We start from the raw sequence: 25,570 nt of genomic DNA, 5'->3' as shown, positions 1-25,570 counted from the left end.
GAATTCTTCCTGAGACCAACAAAGGCTTTCCATTATTTACAAATCAAAAGCATTTAGAGACAATCATGTTTATTTTTTTATTTAAAAGAAGGAATGCCCTGTCACTATTATATCAGAAAAAAATATAGATCCAGCTATTTATACCCATCCTAATCCAAGCATTCCAAAAAATATAGTTCCTATTCATGCAGGTAATTGCTGCACAAAATAATAATAATAATAATAATAATAATAATAATAATAATAATAATAATAATAATAATAATAATAATAATAATAATAATAATAATAATAAAAAAAAAATTAAAATAACAAAATACTCTTTAGTTCCAACAATTCTCTCAATTTATCTTAAAAATCCCACTTTCAAATTGTTGGAACAGTTGAAAATGATAAAAGTAAATATAGTTAAATCAATAGGATTATTTGCTTTTGATTATTAATTCCATTGCTAGTTTTTCTTTGTTTTTATTATGCATACCAGTTTTACAAAGTGCATGCTTTATTTTTTTTTTTTCTAAATTTTGAACTGGCAAGCTAAAATGATCCATCTTTTCCTGCCTTTTTTTTTTAATGTTAATACAGTCTAAAATCTAGCATTAAAAAATTTATCATGATACACCTGGTATATTGACTGCTTATGGCGCATGCTTGTCTTGGCAAAAAATAAAACCAATCGGCTCCCCTCCCACCCTCCCCGTTCTTTTTGGAAGCAATCTAAAAGTTAAAAGCAGGCTGGAACACAATTGCTTCAAGGGAAAAAAAAAAATAATACCTGATGCTTTAATTTTTGTCACATGGCACTAGTCGTGGAATTGCCCGCACGCACACGCCCACACGCACACGCCCACCACACACGCAAGCACGCACGCACGCTGCAACCTGCTCGTGAGGAAAATAGTTTATTAGGTCAGGAGTGCCACTGGCACATGAAGGCTCCCAGCTGTGTGTGCAACTTTGGATTTGGTACCCACTTCACGTCACCTTGAATCCTCTGACATCCACCAAGGGGGTAATGTAAGGCATACTTTGCTGGAACAGTAATAATCCATGCTTCATGCTCAAGAGCTGAGTCTCAGAGGAGGACTGGCTTTCTCTACTCCCTTTGGCCTCGCTCCGTCTCACTCAAGGAACAAAAAACCCAAAACAACAGAGAACTGGGGAAAACAAGGAAAGCAAAAGAAGACAAATCCCTTTAAATGGACTTTCGCCTTTTCATCAGCCTGTGGTTATCTGTAAAGCTGTGCAACCCAGGTGAGATGGAGCTGACAGGAGATGGGAAAAGGCTGTTTTTTAATGTGCTTGGCGAGATCTCCTCTATCTTGTAAGAGATGGAGTGAAAGTACTGGGGGTTCAGCTTTGAGCTGAACGAATTTTGGTGGGACACCACCCGGCTGGTGTACTCATGGGACCTGTAACACATGCAGGAACAAACTGACTGAAGGTCTGTTACTTCAGCCTTGTACCGTGGCCGACCATGCTGGGAGTCCTCTTGGATGTGGATAATCATGCTGTTGCGGTTCCCAGCCAGGGACGCCCGTTCCTCGGCATCCCGCCTCTCGTCCTCGCTGTTCATGGTTAAGAACCTGAGAACAACCAGATTTAGAAATGCCCCAATGACTGTCAACCCCACTAGAATGTACATAAAGCTAAAAGCCACGTAGAGAGGCTTCTTTTGAAGGGCCCCTTTGGTCTGCAGGGCCACATAGTCTCCAAACCCTATCGTAGTCAATGTTATAAAGCAGTAATAGTAAGCGTGGAAAAAGCTCCATTCCTCATACTGGGAAAAGGCTGCTGCTCCAATGCAGAGTGTTCCCATGCAGGAGAAAAAACCCACAGTGACCATGTTTTCCATGGACACCTCGGTGCTCCTCATCCCACAGCATTTTTTGATGCGTTTCAAGAGGTACTTGACGAAGGTGTTCATGCGCTCGCCCAAGCTCTGGAACATGACGAGTGTCAGTGGGATCCCCAGGACCGCATAGAACATGCAAAAGGCCTTCCCCGCATCCGTTCCTGGGGCAGCATGTCCATAACCTGGGAGGGGGAATGAAAAGACAGGACAGTCAGCAAGGCAGGTGATGACTACAGCTCCCCCTTCATGCAAGCCATGTGAATCGCAGAGACACTGATGCTGGAGCCAGATCCAAAGCTCCAGGAACATTGCAGCCACACAATCTTCCTATCTCCTCGCCCACATCCTCCATCCGAAGCAAACAAGACACAGAACAACAAAGTTGCACACACAGGAGTGGGAAAGACAAAAGAACGGCCAATCCATCCTACCTCAAAGAACTGTGCAGTCTCCTAAACAAGATTATATCGCATTCATTTCCTAAAGAAATTTCACATCCATCCCGTATCACGTGCAATAGCAGAAACATTGGAAATAGGTTGACTTGCCTACAGTATTTTTGAGAGGAGTTGGTGTTGCCCTGTCTCAAAACCAGAGTGCACTGATGGCATCCAAATTCCGAGTCCGCTGGCAGCACAGAGTTAACAACATCCACAGACCCAATGACCAAAGAAATTCCTTTCCAAACTCTTCCATACTGAGCAAACCTTTCTCCTAGACACGCTATGAAAGCCACCCACTGCTGGAACACCATAGGACTTTAGGGGTTTAATGCCTGCTCTATCTTTAATTATTGAAGAATAAACAACTTACCATCTTGTTTTATAGTTTACAGCTTTTTCAGCTAGTGTGGCAAAGGCAATTTTGTTAGGGTATTAAACTAATCCGGAAGAGAGGATGTAGCATGTTTTGCAGCATAGTTTACAGATAGTAAAATCATGGCTAAACCTTTATTATAAATCAAACCATAAAGGGTGTGTGTGTGTGTGTCTGTTTTGAAATTACAATTTCACTTTTTCACATCACGGTGCTTTAAAAAATGACATTTCTTACAGCTAAGATTCTAACTGATAGTTCCAAAGTCTCCAAAATGGGATGGCTGGGACTCACCTGGCCTCGGTGTGCACTGATCACTTGAATACCACTACCTAGACTCCCCTTAAAGCCAATGAATAGAAATATGCACTTCCCAGGTGCAGTTTATCTCATCTACACCTAGGTGTCTAAAGCAGGTCAATGAGTTCTTCTCAGGAGGTGCCCGTTTCACTACAGACATTGTAACAGAAGTCTAGGGACAGAACTCAGTTCAGGATTAATATACTTAAATTTTGGTATCTTGTGTGCATGCTAGGTGCCCAAGCTCCCATTATAGTCAATAAAGATTTAATGAAAACAGCCAGTAGTGAGTTATTTAACTGACCATCCCAAGTCTACCTTATGGCAAGATGAAAGGACGGTACTGACTGTTCCATTGACTGTATTCATTAGGTCCCCATTAGACTGACTAGACATCTGTTGACTGCCAAAGAATTTAGACACCTACTGTACAGGTAGACAACTACGTGCAAACAGCTGAATGCAGGTGTCTTAATCATGAGTAGAGCTCCACCTTCAGTGACTAGCTCCAGTGTAGGAGCCTGCAGTGTAGACACTGCGGGTTTAGATTGGCTTTATAGAAAGAGGTACCTAACATTATCTGAGACCCCATAGCTATCAGGATATCCATAGAGGGCTGGCAGATGGAACACAGGGCATAGAGCAGACCCACATGCTTACAGAGCAGAAGCTAGACAGCACCTGAGATACTACTGAGGCAGACTAGAAGAGCATGGCTATTCTCTGCAGACCATTCCCATTGTACTGCCTCATCCCTGCCCAACACCTTTAGACTCAGGTTATGGACCTGCTGCTCTGAATTTGTCTTATTTTTTTTTAACGTGTTGACACTGCCTACTGCCCTAACCTCCTGTGGCAACAGACTCCAGAAGTTCACCATCTGCTGCGTAAAAAAGTATTGCATAATTTCAAGAAGGCCTCCTTGTTTCAGCTAAAGCCCATTAGCTCTACTATTAGACTTCTGTACCTACCTTATCCATCACCTGCATGACTTCAGCTAAACTCAGCTTTACCTCTGCCCTCAGTTGTCTCCCATCTGAACTGGAGCCACAGCCCTTTTAGCTCATATAGCAGAAATCACATGCCTTTGATGTCCTTCCCTGGACCTTCTCTAGCTCTATCCCATTATTTCTGAGGGCAGAGATCAGAACTCTGCATAGCCCTGAGGATGTGAGAGCACCACAGAGTCTGCAGTATTGCTAGAACAAAAATACGAACACCAGGCAACCTTCAAGATGAAAAGCAACAGTGGACAGGAAAAGAAAATGAGAAAACCAGCAAGAATGCCCTCCAAAAAGCATCAGGTATTTCCTTAGCTCAGTTGCTAGCTGTTGGCAGATGGATGGGATGCAAAAACCAGTCTACAAAGAAGCACATAAATCAAAACAGGAAGTTCTTTTTAGGTTACAAAACAAAGAGATTCACCTGTTGTATTGGGCCAGGTAGCCTGTTCATCATAAAAAAGCATTTCCAAATTAGCTGGAAAGGGAAGTGTCTTCAATAGATTGATGCTGGGTTTGTTCCACCTGACTGTCCCTCAATAAAGGCTATAATTGCCTCTCATTACTAAGATCAGCTTTTGAACTACAGGGGTGTTAATTAAACCAGGGACATCTTCCCATTTTATAGCTTTAGTTACAGCTGATAAAGAGAAGGAAAGCTTCAGAAAATGTGATTTTCCAGATGGTTGCAGAGATGGCAGTTGGTAGAAACAGCTTTCACTTTGGGTTCTAAAGAAAATGGTTGGGGTGAAAAAAGATTTCTTTTGATATCACTATATCCCTCTCTCCAAAAGTATCCACAGAGACAGTTTACGGAGGTTATAAAACATTAATATTATATGCTGACACACTATCCCCAGTTGAATTTCTAAGATTTGTCACAGACTTTGTAATTAACTTGGGACTCACAGCTGTCCCACAAGATAGGAGTATATCCATATCCCTGTTTTACAGAAAGGAAAGCACAGACACAGGCTATAATTTCTCTCCTATCCACATAGGTAGACAGAATATCCAGAAATTCTGATTTCTATTCTGCCCCATGTCATACTGACTTTCCACAATATCAGATAAATGTCTTTTACCGTATTTTCACCATGAAGCTGGGGTAAAGAAAGTACTTTATTCATGAAGCTGTAGTAAGACTTTACAAACAGATTCAAGTACAGGGGATCAGAGTCATATATATTTCTCCAGTACAATATGGCTTTAAATAATAGGCACCTCAGTCATTGCTTTTAGCGCTCTGAAATGAGGGGTTTCAAAATACACCAAAGACAGACTTAACTCTCCATAACTTTAGCATTACAGAATCTATCCTGCCATACAGAGAGCAATACATGAAAAGTAAACTCCAGCAAGTGCATGTTCTCTGAAGTTCAGTAAATCTCAAATTTAAAACAAACCACTGTCTTCTTAACATCAGAGACTGCCTCTGAGAAAAATGAGAAGGTCAGTAATTGCCAGGGGAAGAGGGACACAGAGGATCATTAATGCCGGAAAATAGCCCTCTGCAGTGCACTGGGTCAGTCTCCACGTAGTTGAGTTTTACTTGTGTCAAGGCAGAAGCAGAAGCAACTGCCTTGGTAGCAGATTTCAGCTACCAAAATTCAGCCTAAGTGCCTCTACAAGAATGCCACTGCCCTTTACCAGAGTATAAAGTGATGACTCCATGTGAAGCATAAGAAACACAAAGCTAAAAGAGAAATAGAAAGGCTAAGCATGACATTGGTATTTCTCACTCTTCTGTGGTGAAGAAGAAAAATCAAACAGAAGACCTTAAAATTAGGTATAGCAAATGCATCCCCTAACAGGCCATGGGGCTGAGGTAACAGTAAGAAAGGTAAAAATGGAGCTTTACATTGGACCACACCTAGGTAAATATTACCTATACTACTCCAGTTTGCTGAGGTCCCACAATACAGCAATATGACCACAGCACGCACAGGTTTGTCTGATATTTAATGATAGATAATTTGAATGATCAAGGACAGTCAAAATAACTCTCACCTTGATTGGAAGTGATGTCATTAGTACTCTCCCTTTCATAATACCTCCCAGCTGCTTAGGCTTTCAAGACAGAGCTCATCCGGGTTGGCACTGAGAAGAATAGTTTGGCATGAAGAAATGTCATGTCTCAGAGTGCTACTCCAATTCTGGACTGCAGAGCATCAATGCATCGCCAAAGCCGTCTCCTTCCAGTTATGGAAGGGCTGGGCTACAGACATCAAGCAGAACTGCAGGGCGGTGTAGGCAAGGAATGAAAAGGGTCAGAAAGAAAGGGCTGACACCAAATGGGTACTCTGTTGAGGTCTTCCCTGCCTTTGATTTTTCCAGGCCTTGTCTGTTCTCTGGTGAAAAACTCTCAAAGACCATGTGCATCTATATGTAATTCTAGAAAAAAAGGGAATACTATTTTCTTGTTTGCCGGATTATAAAATCATAGAATCATAGAATTATTAAGGTTGGAAAAGACCTCTAGGATCATCAAGTCCAACCGTCAACCCAACACCACCGTGCCTCTTAAACAATGCCCTGAAGTGCCACGTCTGCAGGTTTTTTGAACACCTCCAGGGATGGTGACTCCCCCACCTCTCTGGGCAGCCTGTTCCAGTGCCTGACCCCTCTTTCAGGGAAGAAATTTTTCCTAATACCCAATCTAAACCTCCCCTGACACAGCTTGAGGCCATAGCTATGAAAACCTGGGGAAAACCCACTCAGCCTCTTTCAAAGCCTATTTTTCCATGGTGCCTTTCAGATGAAACATAAAGAGAAACTCCTTATTACAATCCATATGAGGGCCATCCAGGAGGACAACCCAAATAGGTTTCTCTCACTTCTAAAGGGACATTGAGCTGGGCTGCCAGGCCACAGCTATAGCATGCAGTGGAACACTGTGCACAGCTACCCTGAATCCAACAGTGACCACAAGCAGATGGCTGGGGAAAAGTGTAGGAATTATATAATTATATGTGACATTTCCCCCAAGTATTCATGTACCCAGCTTCATCATTTGGAGCTCAGCGTTTTTCTAAGCCAGATATGGTTTCACTGGTTTTACTAATGCACAATGGATTTCTCTTCCATGAGCTTGGGCATTGTCCCTTGAACGTGTATAAACTTTTAGCACCTGAACATCCTATGGCAAGAAAGTCCATAGATTGTCCATGTGTTCTTTAAAAAAATCACCATCGTGTCTTTACTTCTCTCCCATTACTATCATCTGATGTCCCCACCTACTCTATGGAAGACATGAGACTATTCCCCTTCTTTGCGTCACTCATGATTTTATGGACATTTTATCAACAAAAATGCCGTGCCGGCAGTCAAGCCCTAAGCAAATATCTTTGGCACCGTATAGCCTCACGTAGACAGACCAGCTTGCTTAGATCTATAACAGTGATCTTTGCACCATGCCTAGCTGCAGGGTATAGACAGGCCCAGGACATCTGTCTTGCCCTCCAACCCAAATTCTCTTTAATGCTTTGCTTCTGGTGCAAAAAGGATCTCAATAAGCAACTTAATGCTATTGCAATGATGCAGACTGCCTGGAATAAGTAAATCCATAACAAAAATAAAACATTAGGGGAAGAAATCCTGAATACTTACAGTGTGTTGCATCTACACAGTAACCACCTCCAGTACTGCAAGGCGACATCTGCTCTAGCAAACTGAGCTGGGACAAGGGATCGATTCCACTACCAACCCACAACTGTCCACAATCTTATATCATTAGCACAGTTCCTGTCATGGCTTTACCCTGGACCAACCAGCACTGTCACAGGCAAAGTCCATGCCTGGTCCACCCGTGGAGGTTAACACTGGCCAGGGACCACTGCAGCAAAGCACCACTCTGGAGCAGTACGTGTGTTTAGCTGTTACTGGCGTTCTCCATGCCGTCTCTGCTGGCCTCGTGTCTTACAAAACACAGGTTCTGCTCTACTTCGTAGGATAGAAGGAGCCTGCATGGTGCAAAGCACTAGGCTATGTCAGAAATTGGGAGAGGTTTGTCTCCAGAAGTGCACTGGTACCAAGCCAAATACATGGTCAGTGTTAAAAAATAAAAATTAAATGCGGCAGTGGTAAGTTATTTATAGATCGCGTTCAGGCCAGTGTGTAGCTGCAAAGCGGCTACGCCTCATTCACATTCACAGTCAATGTACAACAGGTTTTAGATGTCTTGAATCAACACTCTGCGTTATTCATGAGGGATACTTTATTTCTCTCAGGAGCAGGTTCCTTCATTCATTCATCTACACATCATTCATGCCCATGATGGACATTTGGGCCTGGTTGTCTCTGACAACAGCTTCTGGAAAGAAATAAACTACTCCATCCCTGTGACTCAAACCTTTCTTACTCATGCTGGCAGCAGCCCTGGCCGTGAGATAATGAAAAGAGGATAAAGGCACCTGTTACTCAGATGGGCACGCATAATTCAGATTAAAACATCTTCCTGATGTCACACACTTCACTTCAGAGGTCCACCTACGTCAGAGAAACTGCCACAAAGAACAGGCTGGCTCTCCGCTGGATTTGCTGCTCATGCTTTCAGCAGGGAGAAGAAACAGTGTGGCCTTCGCGGTGCAGATGAAAGAAGTTTCAGTAGGGATCAGGAAGATACTTCATCTAACTAACTGGTAGTAAACTTATTTACCAGGACAAAGGCATTCTTCTGTAAGGAAATTGAGAGCACAGTACGGATGATGCTGTACGTGGATGGAAGTTGCCATGTAACTACACCAGCCTCCTGGCACACAAGCACTGCTGACTGCTCCCTCTTCTCTCTCCCAGATGTCTGGGCTCTCCCTGAATCCTGCTGCCAGGATTCCTTTCTCCCAATTCTTTCTCCCAAAACATCTCCAGGACTCCTTTTTTCTTTCATTCCCTTGTTAGCCGATCTCACATGAACTGAATAATCTCTCTTAGTTTGCACAGCTTCCCCTTCCATGCTCAAAGACAGTCTCTAGCATCAGGTCGAAGTGTGGGACATGGCTCCTTACAGGAGCACACAGCAATAGGGGTTGATATCATCCCACGTTGTGAAGTCATGGGCATTGTGTGAGAGGAGGAAGGATGTGCCAATCCCAGGTGCGACCTCAGATCCAAAACCCTGCTACAAGATTGGCACAGCCTCTTACCCCAGCTCATCCCTGCTCTGTTATGACTCCTTCCATGTCCTGACTGCAGGGGTAAGGCCACGCCACCTTGGAAATTACTCTCATCACTTTGCATTGTATCAAGACCTGCAGAAGACCTCCTATTCTGGGCAGTAGAGACACAGCAGATTTCCCTCAATTTATTCTCCCCAGCATGAGCACAGATGTCTCTTCTTGATCTTGGAACCAAACTTTCAAGATGTTCAGCGAAAACAGCTTCACAACCAGCTCTGACTGGCTGGGCAGGCACACACACGGCACAGGCAGTGTCCAGCAAGGAAAAGAGGACGTGAAGAAATGGCTTCTTTCTGTGATCCGCTGACCGGCAGGTGAAGGCTCAGCCAAAGCCAGTCTTCTTGCAGGCGGGAGGCCAGCCCCGACCCATGCGCATCTTGAGTCAGGACAGACAACTGCCTCGGCCTCAGAAACTACCCCCAGCACAGTGATTTCTGTAAGTTCAGCAGGCATGCTGAATCTACTGCCTGTCAGCAAACTCAGTGTATGACAGCCCAAAGGCAGAGCTGAAGGTCTCATCCAAAACAATGTAGAAGACTGAAAATTGCTGCTGAGTCAGCACAACGCCAGCTTCCATGCCACTCATCCCTCCACCACATTCCCTCACTCTCTCCATTGGTCTGGCCTGCAGCCATCACACAATACCTCCTGCCTTATGAAACCTGAACCTTCTGCTCCGGAGTATTACCCATACTAATTTTTTTTCCTGTAGCTTCTCGTCCAGCCACACAAAGTTGCAGTAAATACCTACATGGTGAATGCTTTGCATTGCCCAAACTGCCTGTTGGCATCAGTTCCCTCCTGATTGTTAAACCATGTCCCATTGGAAGATACAAGCGTAGGAAAACTACAACATCAAGCGTGCTTGTGCAACTGCTTAATAACACAGCCCCGAACGCCTACAGCCATGATGGAGCAAGAACTGAGGCCATCAGCTGTGACAGCCTTCTGGGTAGTCCTCCTGTGGGTCCAGCTTGGGAAGACAATATGTTTCTCAGATTACCTTAGTGGTCCAAAGGCAACAATTTAATTTTTTGAAACACAGTCATGCGCCGCCATCCCCATTTCTGATTCAGGGTAAGACTTAGGACTTCAGGTTTACATGGTTTCATCTAGGGATCACACATAACAGAGTTAGGCGTTCCCTATAAGAAGTTGACTGACTTGAGAAGACTTCTCTTGGATTCTTAGAGGATCGAGGCAAATAACATGTTCCAGTCCCAGTAAGGCTTTTGGTAAAGTCACCTCCGTGGGACATGTTGAAGAACTGTTTCAGAGGTCCTCAGACTGCTTAGACTGGGCTTTCCTCCTCCTTCCCTGCCTGGACTCCACCACCAGCATGTACATGGGATAGTCTTCCCTGTGTGCTGCTGGATGCCTGCCTGGGGTGGGTGGTAAGGGGACAAATCAGTTCAGTTCATTGGGGCAGAGTAATTGGAAGTGCTGTTCATTCAGTAGTGTGCCTGGCAGAGGTGTGTGCCCAGGCAGTTTCCACCCTCCCCACAGCTGCAGAGACCTGGGGCCTTCTCTGCTTTCCATGAAAAAATCTTGTATTCCTCCTGAACTTATAACCCCTTGGGACACAGCTCCCCTGTTTTGAGAGATCTTGCTTCTGGCTAACAGGGAAGCACAGATTTGGTCACAACAGTTGGCCCTTGCAGATACCCACCGGGTTACTGAATGAAGGAGGTTTACAAGTTTAAACCAAGTCATAAGAAACTCTTCTTTCTCTAAATAGTTCTGGTTTTGTTCTCATTTCTTGATAAGGATGAGACACCTCTATCTATTTCTCTGCCCATCTGTCTTTCCTACCCAGTTGCTTTGAAGCTGCTCACCAATTTCCACCACTTAGAAGAAGCTGTAATGTGAACTTGGTACTAACCTGTTCTGCTGGGCCTGCCATCTGGCCAATCTGTGAATATGCATAAAAGGGCCAAAAAATCAACACACACATAATGCAGACTCAGCTGCAATACGATCAGCTCTTTCTCTGGCCAGTTACAGGAAAGAAACAGGACCTGGGGGTCCTGCAAGGTGGGGTAAGATGTAGGGGCATGGGAGAGAAGTGCAGGAATAGGACGTCTTTGTCACCTTATCAGACAGCCTGTGATGGAATACCTATCTGCCTGTGAGGATGAAGATGCAGATTAGGGTTCAAGAGAACTGGGGGGTGTTCTGGAGTGCACGGGAAACCAGGCTTGACTACTACTGGTGCTCAAGAATTTACTTGTTTCTAGCAAAAGACAAAACTTGAAAAATATTGCTTTAAAAAAACAACATATTTGAGAATTCTGCATTTGTGTTCTTTTTTTTCTGTTGCACATGAACCTTTTCCATTTGTTCTGTGTAAAATTTACACTATAAAGAGTTTTACTAAAAAAGTAAATGAGGGAAAGTGGAAATTTTCAAATGGCCACATGAAACCACTGACAATCTTACTGCTTATCTATATGACACAGAAGACATGCTTACCTCAAACCTCCTCTTGTTGAACTTAGACAGCTCTACTTTTACAGCTTAGATAAGAGAGGTCTGCAATCACGGGCAATTCTTTTGAATAAGATGACAGAGCATCCGAGGTAATTGCCACCTGGGGTGCGGCCCCCCAGGAAATCAAGGATGCCAACACTTGCCAGTTAATTTTGTCCAGACAAGAAAATGTTATCTCAACTCTGTGACTTCCTCTGCTTCAGAAAAGAGTCTGGGAAGAGGGAAGAGGTTTGTCTCCAGCTCTGTGAGGAGACTAGTATTGAAAACAGGTGATTTCAGCCACGTTTCTGGTATATCATTTCCCAGCTCCTCCCGAAACCAACAGCAGCTCTGTTGGGGATTTCCAGCTGGGCAGTAGTTGGCAGTTCCCTGGACTGCAGCTGAGCCTGGCCGCCTTTCTGAAGAAATCAACAGTGGTACAAATCAGCAGCCAGGCATACCACCAGGAGAGCATGTGTGCATCACAGGGACACAGCAAGACAGATCAGCCAACAAGCTGGATTCCCATAACAGCAAGAAAAACAATCCTCCGAAGGCTGAGGACAAGCAGGTTGACCATGACTCTTTGAGTTCATACATCTTGGGAGCTTTGTGGTAAGCACCATATGATCAGGTTTTCTGAAGCCTGCACACCACCAGCTCAGAGTAAAACCTTTGCATCTGGACCAGAGCGTGTTTTACATCTTTTTGGCGCTGAGATACCTGACTGCACAAAGCCCTGTAGCCCTTCTGAATCAACATTTTCCCATGCTCTCCATTTCTGACTATCCCTGCACGCATTTCCTCCCCTTCCTCCTCTCCATTTTGTTCTCTGAAACAGAGGATTGACCTGAGGCTCACACCACATCTAGTCCCAAGACAAATCATGCCCAGAACAAGTTCTCAATCTGAAGAGAATCGTAGCAACCGCTAGGAAAAGACTTATCAGGTCATGTTATCCATTCCCAGGGGCCGGCATATGATTGTTCCCTACAACATATTCTCCAGGGCTTTGTCCACTTTTGTTTAAATGATTGAAATAACAGGGTTTCTGCTCTTTCCCTTTGGAAATTATTCCCCTGTCTAGCAGATCCAGCTATTAGGAAGGTTTTTTTGACACACAGCCTGTATTTTTCTTATGCTGTCTTTTATCACAGTGTTCTTTTATAGTCCTCAGTCCAACACACCTCATTTCTCTCCATCATTACTTGCTTTTTTACACTTCTTGGAGATAGCCACAGCTTCATCCCTTAGTCAACATGAGCTATAAGCAGAGCTCTTTGGTGCAGAGTCCTGCAGACGGAAGACAATAGGTGTTTTACAACAGATACCTAGATTGAGATTTTAAATGTCTCTTCAGAAGCATCTCCTTATGCGATCACTTTTTTTTGCACTTGTTTGAGAACCCTCTTGCTCTTCAGAAACTTCCAGGATGTTTGCTAGAATTCTGCACAGACCTTATAGATGCAGGACCATGGTAGCAGGGTTATCAGTTTCCCGGACTGCAAAATGTCCTCTTTGGGTATGTAGATCTGACTGGTCATCACTATAACATTATGTCCTCATTGTATAGCCAACTTTTCCTGATGCTGTCTTTTCTTTACATCTCAAAGGCTCCTTCTACTGTATGTATGTGACTGCAATAAGCATTATTTTTCCTCAATCTCCTCCATAAATAGCCTTCTTGGGCAATTTTAATAGTTTTCTGTAACTGATTTTGGTTGCTCCCAGTTTATTGGCAATGGTCTGAGACCTGTCCATGAAGGAGGAAGGAAGGAAGATGAAGGACTCACCACCTGCAGGATGATTCAAACAGCACTCTGGGAGATCAGGGAAAAATACTTCAGGAAGAAGTGTAGGGGCTCATGTCTTAACCATGAGACCAAAAATGAATAGATTTCTTCTTCCTCTACCTTGTTCTGACAGCAGAAAAGGAGCATGAGAATTTTCTGATTTCCCCTTGTTCAAAGGCTTAGTTCTTTTCAAACTAAAACCACATCAAGTCTGAGCCTTCACAGGGTTAACAGGATTCTGCTCTCAGACCTGCTGAATGCCAGACAGTGCTCTAAGGCTGACTCTGCCAGGGTTTAAGAAGCTGGATCTCAACAAAAACCCTGCTAAACAAACATTACCGAAAGCCAGCACGCGGCAGAGTGGCTCAAATCGTTAATGCTGTAGTGATCACGTCCTCTGTACCTGTGATGTCATTATCCACTGCAGGCCACAGAGCTCTGGCTGCAAATCAGTGTGACATCAAATGCTGTCAGAGCTGGTATCGTAAAACGCAGCACATCCAGTGAGAGACACAGAGTGGCACTTAGAGAAGTGGTTCAGCTGTGATTTCACTGAAGCAATTGCATTTTGCCTCTATGACTCTCCTCTCTATGCAACTAAAAGACTCAGAAGAGCACAGACAACTTGCCATGAGTTCGCTCGCCCATCTATTTTTATTTTGTGCTGTATCTACTGCAGACTATTCCCGTGAGGAAGAAAAATAGGGTGTCTTTCAAACTTTTAGAAAATACTAATAGGCACATGGTATTTTGAGCAGATTCTCCTTTCAGCTGTTTGAGAAACCAGGGCTTCCCCATCTAAAAGGAGAGCTAAAGGAAGGGTTAGCAATTCCCACTGTGCTCAACCTCAGTCCTTGCTAGAAAAACATGCCAGCAAATCAATCAGGAGACATCAGTTTTACTACTACAGATAAGGTGGTACAAGGTCTGATCTAGGCAAAGTTAGACAGATACAGAAGTGCTTCTTCCAGGGCAGTGTGTGTCTCAGGAGGTGAACAGCTGAATGTGGAGGAACCACCAATTCCTCTTCCCTCTGCTTTGCTTCTCATTCTTTGTCCCTTCATGACCACAGTAAGGAATTACCCAGATGGACACAAGTTTTCCTGCTTCTAGATATTTGCAATCATAGACTTCTTGACACCAGTTACAGCATTTGTCGTACCCTTCTCTGAAAAAAGCACTTCCAAACACGTCTTCTGACTCTGGCTGGCTGCAGTTTTGGCCAAGGCTATTTTCCCTGCAGACACTCTAATTTTGCAGCAGCCTTAAAAACTGAAACCTGGCTTCAGTGTTCTAACAGCCAAAGTTAGTCCATCATATTTTCCCCCATTACATCACATATAGACCGAGCAGTGATTCAACTGGATTTATAGATAGATTTCGTCAAAAAGGTACATGTATTTCATTAAAAACTAAAAAGAAAAAAAACCATTTTGTTCAAATGCTTTGCTTTGAGCTTATTGTTACCAACGTACAATTTTTTACTCCCAGAACAGACTTACGCTTGAAAATACAAGCAAAAAGAGATTTCTCAATTTTCCTTTATAAATCGTGTGTTCTGTCGACTGTCTTTGAGAAACTGAAATAATTCAACCAAAACGCTTCTGTGAAACAAGAAGTTCAATTCTTATTGAGAAAGCATTTTGGAAGTTGAACGGAAGTTAATGGAAATATATTGCCCAGCTCTACTGTCCTGTTCAGTTTCACGTTGAGCCAGTACTAACTTTGAGGTACATTTATCCTCGCACTGTGAAGACAGAAGAGCTGAGCTGATGTGAAGGTCAAAGTTTTGCAACACCCTTCAGGGTTGTCTATGGGAAGATTTGCTTGAATTGCAGTATCAAGGTAATTACACCACTGGAGCTAGACCAGTCTAACTCACTGGGTTGGCACTTATGTATGAAGCCACCTCATCTTTTTTTCTGATAGCAACTTTTACCTCAAAGGAGCAAGCACATACCAGGAGCATAGAGACTGCCAGTGCCTTTGCCCACCAAAACAAAACCAGAGGTGTTTCTCATAGGATGCTACTCCAGCCAGCAGAAACTGGCCAAGGTAAGTCAGATATTTTAGGAACTTGAGCCTAAGATATATTAAGCCCAGAACTTGAGTTCACATGCAGTGAAAAACTCCTTCCTAAATAGATGGAGGTCCACCTCAGTTAGGCCTTCTGTCTCCACTAATCAAGCTGTAAGGCTGTCCCTAAACTCACTGCTCTTACAGCTAAAAGTCTTCCTATTTTCAATCCAAACTTGTTCATGGTCTGTTTGTTCTCATAAAAGCAAGGTCCTTAGCTCAAGCAGCAATCCTGCCCATTTGTCTTCCCTACTCCCATAGATTAATAAAGATCAGCCATATCTCACCAGCCTGGGCTTTTTTCCTAGGATGAATAAAACAGCCACTGCTAGTCTGTTGCATTAGACAGTTTCACTTTCACAGCATTTTGCACCTTTCCAGCTTGAATTCAATTTTCTTGTACATCAACAACCCAAATTTAGACACAGAAACACAGAAATTCAGTGCTCCATTAGTACAGACTTTGAATACTATTTCATACTATTTTAGACAGATCTTGTAGACAGCCCTGACACAAAACTTGTAATAAGTACTGCATCTCAAACCTACCTGTCTTTGGTTTGCAGTACTGAAAATCCATGGGATCTTATTTTGTCTCACACTGATGAAAATAGAGCAATCTTTCTTGGTGACTATGGACTCACAGCACTATAACTCAAGTACACGAGTTCATGGTTTAACTAAAGACAAGCATTTGAGCAAAGTTCTATGTAAGCATTAAACAGATGGATGCTAAAAAGAAACATTCCATATACTGCAAGCATCTCTCCAACAAATGACCCAGGAAAAGCGGGATGGGGTTCATGGGTGCTACTGAGTCTTGAAGCTGACAGGCATATTCCAATTAGTTCTTCTAAAAGTGACTCGGTTTAATCTCCTCAATCTATTTCCAGTTGCCAACAAATCCTTTTGCTGAGACCAGTCTGAGATCTTTCACCTCCCCTTTTATTTCTTTATTGTTTACAGACACCTACCTTTCCCATGTCAGCCCTGATAAGCACACCAAGCAGCAAGATTGCAGGAGGCAGCAGAGTGGGACACCATTTAATGCACCTGACTAGGCATAATCAGGGCGATCCATCACTTCAGCTTTCTACTCCAAGCCAACAGGAATAGACAAACTGAATGGAAAGAAATGGGAAGCCACTTACCAAAACTTTTTCAAACCTCCACCCCTCACCATTTCTCTTTTGCTGGGGGAAAACAGTGCCCTCCTGTATTATTTTAATATCATAACCAGGTGTTTTTAATTTTATTTCATCCCTGAATAGCCCATACAAGGTAGCTTGAGAAATCAGACTGACAAAATACTTCATGTGACATTTCTGGGCAGTCATAACCATCATTTGCACAGTTTTTAAACCTGACAACATCCGTTGTGGTCCAAGACCCCACAGTGGCAGGAGCTACATAAATGACACAGAATAACATGAGATGGTCCATGATTAGTCACAATTCTCTGACACTGGAAATTGCCATCTGCACTTTCCAGATGTGGATACCAGAGAGGGAGAGGGCCTAGTCATGAAGAATACAGATCGGACAAAGTGTTTGACATCCACCCCTCTCCACCCCACTCCCCACCCCCCTCACCCCCCCCCCCCAAAAAAAAAAAAAGGCCATGTTAAATGAGAAAAATTATTAAACTGTTTGACAAGGGGAAAAACTCACTAGGAGGATTATTTAAAACTGTTTTGGATAAAACCCTGGCTAACATCCTCCAGAACCATTCCTGAAGGGATTTAAGTCTCAGTTTCAGCTTCACTTGCAAGCTCTGAAGCTTATATAAATAAGGAGCAGCACAGCTGAGGGTCCACTAGAGTTCTTGTCTGTGAGACATAACAACCCTTCATTGTACCACCCCTCCCATGCATACCCTCTGCTTCCACTGTTGGATTATCTCACACTTTAGTTTGGGACTGGAGTTGCAGACACATGCTCAAGTTTGGACCCTCAGTAGAAATCTTAGCACAATTTTGTAGAAGTCAAGTTTCCTCAACTGCACATTTCGGGGAATCGATATATATAATTATGTGGTGGGTTGACCTTGGCTGGCTGCCAGGTACCCACCAAGTCTCTCTTATTACCCTTCCTCTTCAGCTGGACAGGGGAGAAAACAGGATGAAAAAACTTGCGGCTTGAGATAAGGACAGGGAGATCGCTCACCATCAGGGGCAAACCAGACTCAACTTGGGGAAGATTAATTTAATTTATTGTCAGTTAAAAACAGAGTAGGATAGTGAGAAACAAAGACAAAACTAAAAACCCCTTCCCCACCACTCCTTCCTTCTTCACCCCTTCATTCCCAGCTCTCCTATGCCCCCCTCCCTGTTCAGTGCACGTGGGTGGGAATGGAGGTTGTGGTCAGTCCACAACACTTTGTCTCTGCCAATCCTTTCTCTTCATGCTCTTCCCCTGCTCCAGCATGGGGTCCCTCCCAAGGGATCCAGTCCTTCACAAACTTCTCCAGTGTAGGTCCTTCCCACAGGCTGCAGTTCTTCGACAACTGCTCCAGCATGGGTCCTTATCGCAGGCTGCAGTCCTTCAGGGACTGCTCCAGCGTGGGTCCCCCACAGGGCCACAAGTCCTGCCAGCCAACTGCTCCTACATGGGCTTCTCTCCATGAGCTGCAGGCCCTGCCAGGAGCCTGCTCCAGCGCAGGCTTCCCATGGGGTCACAGCCTCCTTTGGGCATCCACCTACTCTGGTGTGGGGTCCTCCATGGGCTGCAGATGGATATCTGCCCCACCGCTAACCTCCATGGGCTACAGGGGCACAGTCTGCCTCACCATGGTCTTCACCATGGGCTGCAGGGGAATCTCTGCTCTGGCACCTGGAGCACCTCCTCCTGTTCCTTCTTCACTGATCTTGGTGTCTGCAGAGTTGTTTCTCTCACATATTCTCACTCCTCTCTCACACCAGCTGCATGGCATTTTTTACCCTTTCTTAAATATATCACAGAGGTGCTACCACCATCGCTGATGTGCTCAACCTTGGCCAGCAGTGGGTCCATCTTGAGCCGGCTGGCATTGGCTCTATCGGACATAGGGGAAACTTCTAGCAGCTTCTCACAGAAGCCACCCCTGCAGCCCCTGGCTAACAGAACCTTGCCACGTAAACCCAATACAGATCGATAGCTATTCTTTATTTGCTTGCTTGGTTGCTTGGAAGTCTTGGAAGTAACAACTCCACTTCCAGACTTGCTACTTCATTTGCTGCTGGGTCTCATTTGCTTTGCAAAAAGGTAAGTTATTTGATGGAGCTGTTGTCACCAGCTTCAAGTGCTCACACTGAGGCTGAAGCTGTTTCTGAGTCCTGAAGACCTCCTGACTTCCTGGCTGTGTAGCAGCAGCGGAACTATAAACCTGGCAATGTTTTATTTATCTTTGCAGAAGACCAGCTCTCAGCTTGAAAGAACCTGTCCCAGGGAGAAGACTCCAGTAAGCATCAGCACATCTACTGGGTGGCGAAGTTGCTTTTCTTACTAGGCAGATAGGAGGTACGTGGCCTAAAGACAGAGAATCTAAAAATATCCTTCAAAAGAAAAAGAAATATATTCTTTGGCTGCGCTGAATCTCAGATAGACTTCTGCCCTATTTCTCCCATAAGTCTCTTTCTATTTCTTTTCCACGCCCTCTCCCTTCTTGGTGGCCATATCCATTCCTCTTCTCCTGCTCCACCAATACGTCGCTCCCATGCTGTTCTTGTGCCTTTACCTACTGTTTTCGTTTGTTGTTATCCCCCTTTTCTTTGGTGTTATTTCCCTCCTCAGTTTTGCCAACTTACTTTCATTCCCATCTGCCCCTTCATTCTCTGTCCTGACTATGGCAAACACATGCCTCCATAGGCATTGCACAATAGTTAAAAGAATTTCATAGCCTATAACCACCCTATACAACAGTTGTTCTATGACCATAATTGCCAACTATAAACCATCAGCCTTATCTTTGCAGACAGGATTAATTCTGGCATGGTGCATTATAAAATTAGCTATCCTTGGCAAAGCTACTGGGCTTTAGTTTTCACAAGAACACAATTAAATGGCATTTTCACAGTCAAGCTAGAGCAGAACTAAGAGGAGATAGACATCATGAAGTTATTAGATTAGGAAGTAAAACAACTACTACTTGGTTAGATCAAGCATTTGAACACATCATATAATGTTTCAAAGGTAATACAGGCAAAATGAAACTGCTCTTAGGCACTTCCCTTCCTTCCCTCCCTCCCCAGCCAAGCCACAGGGAAGCTCATGTAATAATAGCAAACGAGGAAAGTCGCTACCAGATCTGCAGATTTTGGGTTTGTTCAGAAGGTAACTTGTGCCACACCAGCGAAAAGGTTAACTCGGTGGGGACTCCGGAGCGTGCACACAGCCTGCGGTCTTTCCTAATGAAACACACAGGCACACATCATAATCAGAGCGGCTTCCTCACCCCAGGGCTGGATCTTCGGCTCGTATAAGTCAGCAAAATGCCCCAGAGGAGCTACTTTGATTAATGTTGGCTAAAAAACCAGTCCCAGAGCCTCTGTGCATACAAGAGGATGTGTTAGCATAACTGGTGAGTATCTGGGCTTAAAGAAGCCTTGCTCACACACAGATGGTCACCGTGCAGATAGGCACTTGTATATACATGGGCAGCAATTCAAGTCTCACCTCTTCTCCAAATCAGCTTTTGATTAGCAATGGGCAATGCTCCAGAGCTGGTGTCCACAAGCTCCATCCTGCTGGGGCAATCTCCCCCCTACTCAGGGATATGGTCCAAAGGAAACAAAATCAAGCAAATTTGCTGAGCGTGCCCTACTTTGTCATCATGGAGGTCCCCCAAATCACTGCATTTGGCATGATTTTGGAAGAAAGCTATAAAACACAGAACGGTTTCAACCCACCTTTTTTTTTTCTTTTTTTCTCCTCACAACCTACGACATGGCTTGCTCACATAAATTGGAAAAGCCTAGCTCCCTTTAAACATCTATGCCATGTCAAAAGATAAGCATCAATACTACTATTAGGAAAGCAAGTATCCTAATGCGGTTCTTCTTTAGAGGAAGAGAGGTAAGAGACACTGGCTTTAGGGTAAGATCTGTAGTCCTCTGAAGTCTGTCAAGGCCAAGTGTCCGAGGCACTCAAATCATTACACAGTGATAACACGTCCCCTGGGAAATGGATTCAACTTTTGATGACCCACACAAGTTTTACGTGTGAATCCTGCTCAGCACAGCTCTGTTCCTCCACCCACCTGCAGCCAAAGGAGCAGACTGGCTTAATTTACTGATGTTTAAAAACAGACGCTGGCCCTCAATTTATCTCCATCAAGAGAAAAAATACCCAAGCTCCTCAAATGAAAAGCCCTGCAGGATTTTGCCTGCGTGAATGTGAGATGGAGATTTGACAATAAAAAAGACATTTCATTTGTCTTATTAGTGGCTGACTACTGTGAAAGGTGTTCAATCAATTAGACTGATCTTGGACTCGTGAATTATTGATAGAGAGAGCTGGATTACACTCTCAAATGCTTTTAGCTTAATTGCCCAACCCATCATTGCTTCATTTTCCTTTTCTTATGTATATAATTTTTTTGTTGTTGTTTTGTTTTTTAACTATAGCAGCTTGCCAGCGGCTGACCCTGTTACTTTGGTGCTGTTGCCAGCACTGCTGATGCTGATCCAAGGAGTGAGTGCTGAGGGCTCGGCCGAGCCGCACTCATCGGGCGCAGCAGGCAGGCAACGTCAAGGTGGTGCCGGCATCCCTGAGAAACCAGGTGGCACTGGGGAGGAGAACAATGGATTCCTGCTATGAGAAAGGCATGCATGAGAGATTGGGGCTGCCCCTCTACCACTTCCAGCCCACTCTGTACATTTTGTAACTCTCAGTCCCTTTCCTTGCCTTTCTCTTCATTCATCTTCTCCTCTCCACTTTGTGCCCCCTTTCCTTCCCTCCCCTCACATGCAGAAATGTAATACAGCACACATCTGGAGCTTGTCGTGGCCAGCGTACCATGTCCAGCGCTATTCAGGTGCCTGAATGGCCCTTCTTATCCCACCCTGACTACCACGGTTCCTCCCAAACCTTCTTAACTTTCCCCTCTCATTACTCCTCTCCAACCTCAGTACCTTCCAGCCTCTTCTTATGCCCCCTTCCTCATCATTTCTCAGCTCTAACACCCTCTCCCCTATTTCCGAGACTGGACCCATCCTCTCCTTCCTTGACTTGTAGCCTGGAGTGAGTAGTTCAGTGTAAAAATCATCAGGATTCGGGAACACAAGCAAAATAGTTAAACACGGCCAGCAGGGTAACAAGTGTCGTTATGTGCAGGGCTTTGAGTAATCCAGTGTGCACACAAGCCCTGAACTGCACCGACCTTGATTGCTTAACTCCCGCTGACATACCGGGACATTAGCAGAGACAGATTCAGTGTATTCGAGCGTGCCCCATATTTTATAGAGTAAGCACATCTTAAATGCCTTTAAAGCGTGGTTCCCTACGACTCTTTTGTAGGCTAACCTAAAGCAGGGAGAGAAGAGCAAATGGATTTATAAGGACATGGGAGCTATTTCATAGCGAGAGAGGAAAAAGAGAAAGGAGTGGGGAAGGAGCAAAATGAGATGAGGAAGGGTATGAAAAAGAGATTAAATGAGCAGAGCAAAGAGGTGAAACAGAGAAAGGAGGATATGAAGAAAGATAAAGGAGAGAGAAAAAGAACGTGAGAAGGAAATAAAAAGATGCTGAAAACTTGCCCATGGAAAATGGCAGATATGCAACGTGAATGCCTGGAAGAACAAGAACTCCTGGTACCAGATGTGAAACAGAGTATTTCTGTGATAACAGGAATGTGATACAATCAGTACACAGTACTGGGGGATATGATCTGAGAGAGAAATAAAAGCAGTAACAACAAAACTGCAGTGCAGGTGAATAAGACGGTAGCTCATAAGGATTTAAAAAATGAGATCATGCATATAACAGAATCCATCTGAATACAATTCATTTTCTGGGAAGCTGTTACAGATCTCTGCCATTGGATCCAGACACGACAAGAGATCTCTGGGAAATTATTAGAAAGATAAATAATACTGGGAAATGTGTCATTTTGCAATTTTCTAGATGGCAAGTGGAGAATTACTGTTACTAGCGACACTTAAGCTCAGTCCTTCGTGGATGTAATAGGCAACAGAATTGTTTGCCCCTGAAATAGCATCGGAGCCAGCAAAAAGCAATTCTATTTTATACTTGGTTTAGATCAACAGTGGGGACACTACCGAAAAGTGTTTGACCAAATATTCACTACTACTGTTTAAATTAAAAAGAAGGATAAGCAAAAGCAGGTATCCAAGCCCTTAATTTCTGAAGTGCAATGGTGAAAAATTAAAGGGACTGGTAATTGAATCACTTGGTGTGAAGAACACAGGGGCGATAAAAAAGCAGTTTGAGATTCCTCAGTGACAAATGCACAAAGAATACAAGGATTAGATAACAATAGTGCTTATTGCAATAGATCTTGTAACTTATGGCAAGATTACGGTTAATACTTCTTGCAAGGGAACAATAGACAGGGACCTCTAAAAGGAGTGGGAAAAGGACAAATCAACAAATCCATGTCTGCTAAGTTTCTATATGTAGGAGTAAGATGAGAACTGCCTAATGAACATTAAAACAAGTAAGAAGAGGGTTCTCTGGTTGTGTAAGGAAAGAAGGCAGCTAGGGAACACGGCTAGGATGGGGATGACCCATACATTGGAAGAAAACATTGCTTTGGTTTTCAGCAGAAAGGAGATTACTTAACGCTCAGGCAAAGTCCAGACAGAGACCAGTAACTGGGACAGAGAACTCGTAACAAGTCCTGAACAACCCCCAACACCCTTCCATGTAGAAACCAAATATCCCTATACCATAAATAAATAAATAAATGCAGGTGTGTTTCTTCTTGCACTCCAGTGAGATTCATTAATACGCCCCACAGGGAATCCCTCATGCAAATGAGGAATGCTGAAGGATTAAATAAGAAATGTCAACACATTGTGTGGGATGGGAGAGGATTAGACGAGAAAGAGTTAACAGTTGTGTTTTATCGTCATGGTTAGAGATGTCTGTGGCAGCTTATGAGCGAGACAAGCCTTTGGTACAATAACGGTAAGTGAAGCAGCAGCTGAGGCAAGGGCAGCGATCCACAGATCTCAGCAGGCTGCAGACATGGGATGGTGGCCGGGCAAGCGGCAGGGGTGCCAAAGCCAGACACTTGCTGGAGAGAGGTCCTGTCCCTGCGAGCACATGTGGAGCTCCTCACAGTGGGGCTGATCTGAATTAATATTTCTATTCCTGGGACAGAAGCAGAATAAGATAAAGAGATAAGCCAGCTAGCAAGTCACAAATGCATCTGTAATAAAGGAGGGGTCTATAGCTGATATCACCAAAAAGTACACGGGAGCATCGAGGAGGTTTGCACAGTCACCAAGCATCTCTGATAATATAGGAGGCGAGTGTCTTCAGCGGCACAGGCTGTCAGCCTCCTTCCAGGGGGCTGGGAAAGAGCTGAAACACAAGGAAAATTATATCCCAGAGAGGTTTCCATCTCCCCAGACATGGAGCAGAGACCTGGCCCCGCTCACCCACGCAACCCCAGCCCCTTCCTGCCTCTCACGCAACCGGAGCGACTGGGCGAGCGTAGCAGCATTTCCCTGCCTTGCAAGGCCGATCCTCATCTTGCTGATGCGAAGGAGATCCAGAGCTGCCTTTCGACAGATCAGTGCCAGCAGAGACAAATTGTACGGAAATGAGGAGACACTTTGCTTACACCGAAGCACCCCAGAGAATGATTTCATTCACAATAAATCTTTCTCAGCAGTGGCGATCGCAAGGGGCTGGACTGTTCTTGCATTTAATTCCCCTGACTGACATTAGTCCCAATTTACCGTGTTTTAAGTGCAGAACCGAGTCCAAATTTCCTTTGCTACTGCTTCACTGTATCCTCCTATTTAAACTTTTCTCTGCTTGAGTTTGCCACAGTGCTAGGACACATCCTGAGAGGTTCAGCCCTATACTGCACTGTCCTAGGCCACTGCCTTGGCCACCAAGACACTTCCCCACCCTCCAGAAGGAGGTGCTACATAGCCCTGGTGAGCTGGAGCTGCTGAGAACACCTGGATGGTCCCAGTCTGAGGACTAAGTAGCAGGTCCACCCCCTGGCAAGACCACCAGATCTGGGTTGGCCTTGGTCTTTCATGGTGTCCTTCCAGCCCAAGGGCTGGTGAGATGCTGGTGCATGCCCAGGTCTCAGATCCCAGCGTGGTCCCAAGTTCATACCTTGTTCGTGGCTGAAGAGCAAAGAGATGCTAATTGCCAGGTCACGCTACAAGTCCCAGGGGCCAGAACAGTCTCATGTGTTCTGGATTTGAAATGCTCAGGCAATAATTCAGTGGAGGCACAGGTGTCTGTGGGATTAAAGCCATTTGAAATCATTTTGGCAGAGTATATTAAGATAGTGACAAAGGAGAACCTGAATGAATAAATTCAAGTTTGAGTATAAAAATAATTTCCCTTCTTACCAGTTTGGGGTTGAATTGTTTTGTATCATAGGCAAAAACACGCACAAACATACATCTTTTTAGCCCTCTGATCTTGGCACAGTGTTCCAGGAGAGGCCAGGAAAGGATCCCTCTGCAGCTAGCAAAACCAGTTCCAATGCAGCCTGGTGTCACCACATGGCAGTGCAGCCCCCAACACTGCCATACCTCCTTACAGATGGAGTATTAGCACTCCAAACCCTCATATTCACTCACTTACCCTGAGAACCTGCAAAAAGGTAGCCTGACACAGAAGCAAACTCCTCGGCACCGTGCTCAAAATGTCAGTGCAACAATACAGGAGTGGTTTTCTTACACAGAGCTACTGCCAAGCATTTTCCAGCACATTTCTTCATATTACTTAAGGTATTACGACCACGACCCAAGGCATTTCCTGGGGACCAGAGAACAGCTGAAAGTGCCAGGCACACAGACCATTAGCCCCAGACTGTTGTTACCTGCCAGCTTGAGCATCATGGCATACAAGTCCTCCTGCATCCCTGGCCAGGGTCTCCAGCTGCTACCACAG

The 25,570-nt window shown here is 44.4% G+C and overlaps 1 protein-coding gene across 1 annotated transcript in view; it reads right to left on the bottom strand.

The window, feature by feature from the left end:
• Positions 1-279: 279 nt before the first annotated feature.
• KCNK9 (potassium two pore domain channel subfamily K member 9) overlaps positions 280-25,570 on the bottom strand; it is an 89,338-nt gene continuing 64,047 nt past the window's right edge. The window contains exon 2 of the mRNA XM_064442037.1: positions 280-2,037. Coding sequence (XP_064298107.1) covers positions 1,196-2,037 — 842 coding nt within the window. The 3' untranslated portion in view covers positions 280-1,195. The remainder of the gene's footprint in view (positions 2,038-25,570) is intronic.

The sequence above is a fragment of the Phalacrocorax carbo genome, chromosome 2 (assembly GCF_963921805.1).
Source record: "Phalacrocorax carbo chromosome 2, bPhaCar2.1, whole genome shotgun sequence".
Classification (NCBI taxonomy): Eukaryota; Metazoa; Chordata; class Aves; order Suliformes; family Phalacrocoracidae; genus Phalacrocorax; species Phalacrocorax carbo.
The sequence above is the reverse complement of the archived record's forward strand: the minus strand, read 5'-3'. Positions and strand labels throughout refer to the sequence as shown.